At 36.6% G+C, this 6,604-nt stretch overlaps 2 protein-coding genes across 2 annotated transcripts in view; one reads left to right on the top strand and one right to left on the bottom strand.

Annotated features, from left to right (window-relative positions):
- Nucleotides 1–1,634, bottom strand: part of LOC108367537 (GATA zinc finger domain-containing protein 8-like) — a 5,107-nt gene extending 3,473 nt beyond the window's left edge. The window contains exons 1-2 of the mRNA XM_017622168.1: nucleotides 927–1,634; nucleotides 701–861 (exon numbers count right to left, since the gene is read on the bottom strand). Of these exons, the coding sequence (XP_017477657.1) occupies nucleotides 701–861; nucleotides 927–1,546 (781 nt within the window). The 5' untranslated portion in view covers nucleotides 1,547–1,634. The remainder of the gene's footprint in view (nucleotides 1–700; nucleotides 862–926) is intronic.
- A 2,274-nt stretch (nucleotides 1,635–3,908) lies between these two features.
- On the top strand, nucleotides 3,909–4,951 carry LOC108367535 (protein D3-like). The gene is made up of 3 exons (XM_017622167.1): nucleotides 3,909–4,135; nucleotides 4,205–4,542; nucleotides 4,639–4,951. The coding sequence occupies exons 1-3, from the start codon at nucleotides 4,088–4,090 to the stop codon at nucleotides 4,781–4,783; spliced, it is 531 nt and encodes a 176-aa protein (XP_017477656.1). The 5' UTR covers nucleotides 3,909–4,087; the 3' UTR covers nucleotides 4,784–4,951.
- The last annotated feature ends 1,653 nt before the right edge of the window (nucleotides 4,952–6,604 follow it).

Raw genomic sequence — 6,604 nt, 5'->3', positions numbered from 1 at the left:
ATTTCTTTTTTCATCCTGATCATTTATGTATACATTTGTCTATATCTATCTCGATTCGTTTTGGCTGTTACAAACAACCGTTATGTGAACAAAATTAATATACCCTTGTGCACAGTGCGCTCGGGTATAAAAATGGACAAAATTTAGCTCCAGCTGCTGCTATTAAATGCATGTTGGAATGCGTATATGCACGTAAGTATGTATGTGTGTTATTTGGAAGAAATTTTGGCTGAATGCCTTTGCAAATATAGTGCGTTCAAGAAGACTCAAAGAACAACCTAAAATAAGAGTTCGAATTTAGTAATTTATGAGGGCGATAAGAGCCTCAAAAAAAGAGTCTGAAATGATTCATATTTGAGGCCAAAAATTGTTTAAAACAGTCCAAAATGAGCCGTATATGAGGCCAATAAGAGTTCAATATGACTCATGTTGAGGCTCATTTGATCTATGTATTTAAGCTCATACAAGTCGACCTTCGGAGAACTCCTTAAAGACTCATTTATGACTCCAAATGTTTGCTGGAATTATTAATAAATCTCAATTTTCCCCTTAAATATCTCAACTTATTAGTTTCGTTGAGTAATCACTGCGTTTGAAGTAAGGACTGATAAATAAACTTAGATCAACTTCCGCTTCCCTATCGAATGCGAGCTTATGGAAAATTATTATTCCAAAACTCCGCCCTCCCTTCACCACTCACCACCAGCAGTCTTGGCAATCGTTGTTTTGCTCTGATACGAAGTCTCTATTGGTTGCAGATTAGCCTCCTCAATGCCATCGGTTGCCTCTGGGCTATTGTTCGCGTCTGATGTAACCGCTTGCAAGCTGCATGAAACATCATTTATATTACGATCTGGCGATCTTTAATACGAAGCGTACATTTATCATAATCACACTTCGAAATATATATTCACAATTACACCAACCTAGATCTGCGCCGGCTGTGATCGGCTATGTAAATATTTTCGCTGTCACTCAAAGAGACATGGCGTTCTGGCAGAATGCAAAAGTATTTCAAAGCCGCATCAATATTTCTTGCCACACTGCTGTTGTCACTAAACTTATCATTGCTTTTCACTTTAGTGTTGTTGTTGTTGTTGTTGTTGTTGTGGTCACCATTCTGCATTCCGCTTCTGTGGTGTGTTTGCGTTGCCTTGCTGCCCGTGTTCTCCTGCATTGGTGCCACATACTGACGCAATGGGTACCGACGTTGTGTTGCGGTTTGTGTGTCGAATTTATTCACGCCAGAGTATGCTGACTTCATGGCGACTAAGCCATGCTGCAGTTGTTGTGGTTTTTGCGGCGGCGCCTGGATGCGTGCGCCACCTTTGCTGCTCAATTTGGCGACTGTGTCATAGCGTTTGATCATGTCACGCACACTGATTGGCGACGATTGTGATTCTGAGTCTGAGGCGGCGGCAAGCAGAATGTTGAAGGAACTAGATGAGTTGTTGCTTTGAATGTCATCGTCATCGAGACTCACTGAGCGGGCCGGTTGCAATCGATTCGGGTGTGAATTACGCCTTGATGAGTTGGTGAGATCCATCGTTGGGTCGAACAAATAAAAAATTAAAAATTTAATGTATTTTTTCCAATATGAAAAGGAGCAATGCGAAAAAGATTTAGAAAACAAATTTGTTTCCTGGCTGTCAAATATTAAGAATTTATTTTTCTGTTTTTCTCACGATTTTTCCTTTAAAAAGTGTTTAAAACTTATAATGACAAAATTTGAGTGAATTCATGTTAGGTACCCATTGCATGACTCATTGTTCATCAAGTTATTGAGTAGTTACTGAGTACTTATTTATGTGTGTGTTTTACAGTAAGGAGGCTGTTAGATTCCTAGTTTTCCAAACCGCCTTGTATGCTCTGTTCCAAAATCACATATGAAATAAAGCAAAATAGTATTAATATTTACGATAAAATATTTATTCAAAACTCATTTAAGTATATACTCTGGAATTTTAAGAAAGCGGAATCGCTTAGCTTTTATTCGTACGGCCTATTGTCAGCATTTTTGTCTTCTCGTCCTTATCCATGCAGATAGGGATTCCACTATGAAACAGCAATTTTAGGGCCTCAACCAAATAAAGCCCAAACGGTAGTATTTATAAGTGGTAGATCAATCCTAAGGGAATTTTGCTTCGCCGCATCACATTTTTCTACACGGGGATCAAGTTTCCACTTTTTGATCACAATTTCAATTATATTGCAGGTGGTGTGAGTGATTAGAAGTACGCACTACCATTCCGCTGGACCTGTGGTCGAGCCCACTTTCTGTCATTATAAACAAAAGAGAATAAAAAGCTTTTCTAATAGCGAAAAACAGTTTCTCCTTAAAATACAATCGTTGTTCGGAGTCTTCGTAAAACTATGTGTGATAACACCAAGGCGCCCGCCATAAATCAGAGGAGATTATTATTATAATTGTATGTATAAATTGACTTCAAGATTAATTCTTGCCTTAAACTGCCCTTACACGAATCGATTTCTGTAGACAGGAAAATCGACTAGCCACAGCATTTAAATTTTACGGCTGAATTGCCATTTACACGATTTTGGTTGCAGTACAAAAATCGAACCGGGCAAAGGCAGCTTTAGGTGACACATAGTCAAACGGAAAGTAACTTTTTTTGTAGAAAATGTTAACCCTTTTACTCCAATCATAATTGGCCTTAGTTTTACCCATTTCCATGTGAGCTCATTAAAAGTAGCAGATGGAAGGTTAAAATGTTCAACAAACACTCGGTCCCGATTCATACGATTTTATTTTTTTTTTGTATTCAACCTTCATCTTCCATGATCTATTCTGAAATATTCCGTCTATTCCTGAATAATTAACCCTTTCACTGGATTTGTGTATTGTATTGAAGCCATCAGAAAACAATTTGTACTTACGTTTTGCAGCGTATTTTTTTATTACTTGCTAATATGAAATGAAGCTGCAACAAGAATTAAAACTAAAATTTGTGAGATATTTGTTAAAAAAAAAAGTTTTTTTTTCGTTTTCTAGCCTAGAATATTAGTTAGCATTGGCTTTGCTTATCTTAGCCATTACGTTTGTTTTACACATATGTCCACCACAGAATTCTCTCTCCGACTCCTTCTTGGACTTACGTATAGTCCTTTAGTAAGCCTTTGTATGCCTTTCAGACTAAGTCGTAGTCAGCTGCCTTGGCAAACTTAAAAATTCCCTGAAAATTTTAGCCCTTAGGTTAAGTTGAAGTAGTGTGAAATTTTCATGGATTATTGAGCTAAATTGTTGATCAACTTCAAAACCCAATATCTGAAAAGATATCAATGTGAGCGATTTGATGTTGTGGACCTTTTTTGTAAGAAATTGAATCGCCTACAAGTTTGTCATTTACATTTTTTCTTTAGCTTTTGTTATTTACGAGATAGGGCTCACTACTTCGCTGGTGGAAGTAGGGTTACGCCGACACTTTTATAGAGCATTCCATCCTGAAGAAACCCTATCATTGACCAAGATTATATCAAAAAAATGCCCCTGAGCTGTAGACCTCTGAAGAAAAAGTTTACGCTTATTTTAAACGGGAAATCTAAAATAATATTAATATTACGGGCTCAAATTTTGAGGTAATTTTTTGTAGGTATTTCCCACAAAATTTCGATGTAGGAGTGACAAAAAATACTGCCGCAAAAAGCATCTAATATACTTACGTATCTCATTTGCTTTCACAAGTTTTGAAATTAGAAGAAATTTTTTTCGCGATCCACCCTGATGTATAGTTATAAATGCTTGTTGTACGAGCGAAAGTCATTGTGGTTCCAATTAATCGATATTAGTAAACGACAAAGTTCACGTTTTTGGTGAATCAGTGCCTACGGCAAACAAACTAAACAAAACCAAATAAAACTTGCAAAAATATACCTTCAGTTCCAAAAGTCACGGCCATAATCTAAATTTTATTAGAGCTGATAACAGATAAGCGTCCTTTATAGATTGGACGTCGAGTGAGTATAAAAGCCAGCACTATTCGAAATGCAAGCCAGTTAAGTGCATATCTATAATTTAGCACAAACGTAATTCAACCAATAAACAAACAAAAAAATAAAAATTCGAAAAATGACTGAAACTTTGGAGCAGCTCATGGAAAACGTTCCCTCTGTAGAGGTGCAGAAAATGTCTTTCGTCTTAAAATATATATATATATATGTGTATTAATTTTTTGGGTATTTAAAGGTCGTCTATTCCTCGGGCGTTAAGGTGGAACGCGGTAATGAGCTCACCCCCACCCAGGTTAAAGATAAGCCCACCACTGTCAGCTGGCCCGCAGAAGATGGTGCCTTCTACACGCTGCTTTTCCTCTGCCCCGATGCTCCCTCGAGAACAGACCGTAGATGCGCCGATACATGGCACTGGCTGGTGGTGAATATACCTGGCAGCAATATTGCTGAGGGTCACACTGTTGCCGATTATATTGGCGCAGCACCAGGCGATGGCGCAGGATTCAACCGTTACATCTATGCAGTCTTCAAGCAACAAGGAAAAGCCGAAGACGATCAGCTTCAGTCAGATATGTAAGTAAAATAAGCCTTTTTACTGCATAGATTTTATGTAAATATGTATCTATAAAAATGTTGGTAATTTTTACAATTACTTATTTCCCATTTCAGGCCCTTGGAGAAGCGCGCGAAGCGAAACACCAAAGAAATCGTGGAAAAATACAATTTAGGGAAGCCTATTGCTATCAGCTATTTTGAAGCGAAATTTGATGACTACGTTCCCGAATTATTGGCGCGGCTACCAAAATTGGAATAAATGGGGTCGCTGGAAAAAAAAGTTTTTAATTGCAACAACAACTTAACTTTTTATTTTTTTAAATTTTTTTAAATTAAATACCAGTTTTTGGTAACTAATTACTCCTAGTTTGAAAGTTTACTTTAAAATGATTTTAGAACTTAATAAATATATATATACCTTTTTGTCTTAATTTCTACTCCTCTAAATTCAATTTTAATTTACTATGTGTTAGCCAATCTATATGTTAGCCAATGGGTGTGAGTATTCACACACGTCTGGGCCGTTTTTTTATTTTTGGCAAGCGAAATAATTGCTGAAACATAAACAAATTAACGCTAAGCCCTGCTGGTACCGGACGTCGACACATTGTATTAATTGTTGGACTTAGTTAGAAACTTCTAAAGCAGGGATCATACGATTAGTACATTTTTACATTTGGCAGTCACAGGGTGGTGTTGTCTAGAAATTTCTATCGGGAATGAATTCAGCTTAATAGCAACTTTCCAGACAACAATTGTGGAAATGTACAAAACTGTACATATTTACAAATCGTGTGATCCCTGCCTAAGATCAACTCACCATCAGGTTTTGCAGTTCGTCTTTCGAATAACAGAAAATCAAAATTGTCTTATGAAAAATTTGTGTCTTAGGAAAAACAGGATAGAATAACCATTGTCCGCCTTTTTAAACAAAGGTACTTAAAATTTTCGTTTAGCACACAATGATGAGTGACTCACTGCGTCCTTGTCATTTAATGAGGCTTTAAATTTCAAATATTTTACATTTGTAAGTTATGTACTACAAACAAAACGCACGACTCAGCTAAGCGCTTGACAAGATGTGGGAAAAAATTTAAAATATTTACACTAATATGTGTTACAAATTTAAATTATCCATGTCAAGCAGCGCGTAGGTTTTTTTGCCGAATTATTGCTGCCCTTTACTAGTTGCATAAGCACATATAGACATTAGACCGTACCACAAAAAAAAAAAAAAAGTTTGCCATAATACATCTCTGAGTCGGAAGAATTTTTGAAAGGCAATTTTGAAATTTGTTTTCTTTTTTTGTCGAAAGTAAGGTTTGCCTTTTTACATTTTCATTTTATATAGGATGATATATTGCTGTGTCTTGAGGCGACACTTTTTTGCTCTGGAATTCTCATTGACCTCAAGCACCCCATTCTAGCACTTATCCTCCAGATCTCACTTCTTTCACCCCAACGTACCACCCTAATTTAAAAGTCGCTCAACTCGAAGGCAATTACGATTTAATTTCTTTTTTGGGCGAACATTGGGTCGTCATTTTTCGTTGTAGCTTCTTAAAAAATATTTATTGACGAATTTACATATGAGTTACCGAAAAATACAAAAACGCGGTCCGTAGGTTCGCCAAAAAATTTTGTGTTTGCTTGTAATGTGGTGCGGTCTAATGTACATATATACATACATACATATGTAATAAGTGTTGCTACCTCATCAATTGAAGGTAATAGTGTAATATGCGAAGCATCCAAATGAGTACTTAGCAGTGGGCAACGCATTCGATACACAATGAGTATCTCAAAGATGTGCACGCTTGTCCAACAGTGAATTTGTTTCAAAGCTACTTAAATAATATGCATGACCACATAATCGCACAAACATGTACGATTTTTAATGCAAAAAGGAATCACAAAAATCGAATTCATTAAAATTAGCTTGCGTGCAACTGCGACCACAGAAACTCATCAACGGAATGACTTGCGGTCGGCAGGATTTTCTAAACAAACCGAGTATTGTATTTGCGATACACTTAGTACTTATAACGAAGTTATAAATAATAACTGTTTGTTATAGCTT

Source organism: Rhagoletis zephyria, unplaced genomic scaffold (genome assembly GCF_001687245.7).
Source record: "Rhagoletis zephyria isolate East Lansing unplaced genomic scaffold, Rhagoletis_zephyria_1.1 Rzeph_scaffold_02719, whole genome shotgun sequence".
Taxonomy (NCBI): Eukaryota; Metazoa; Arthropoda; class Insecta; order Diptera; family Tephritidae; genus Rhagoletis; species Rhagoletis zephyria.
Note: the sequence above shows the minus strand (reverse complement) of the source record. Positions and strands in the feature narration are given on the sequence as shown.

Bases quoted from the DNA above. Each gene is read 5' to 3' on its own strand.
- LOC108367535 (XM_017622167.1), top strand. From the start codon at position 4,088: ATGACTGAAACTTTGGAGCAGCTCATGGAAAACGTTCCCTCTGTAGAG. The intron at 4,136-4,204 runs GTGCAGAAAATG...GGGTATTTAAAG, and splicing joins AAAACGTTCCCTCTGTAGAG to GTCGTCTATTCCTCGGGCGT. The intron at 4,543-4,638 runs GTAAGTAAAATA...TTCCCATTTCAG, and splicing joins GATCAGCTTCAGTCAGATAT to GCCCTTGGAGAAGCGCGCGA.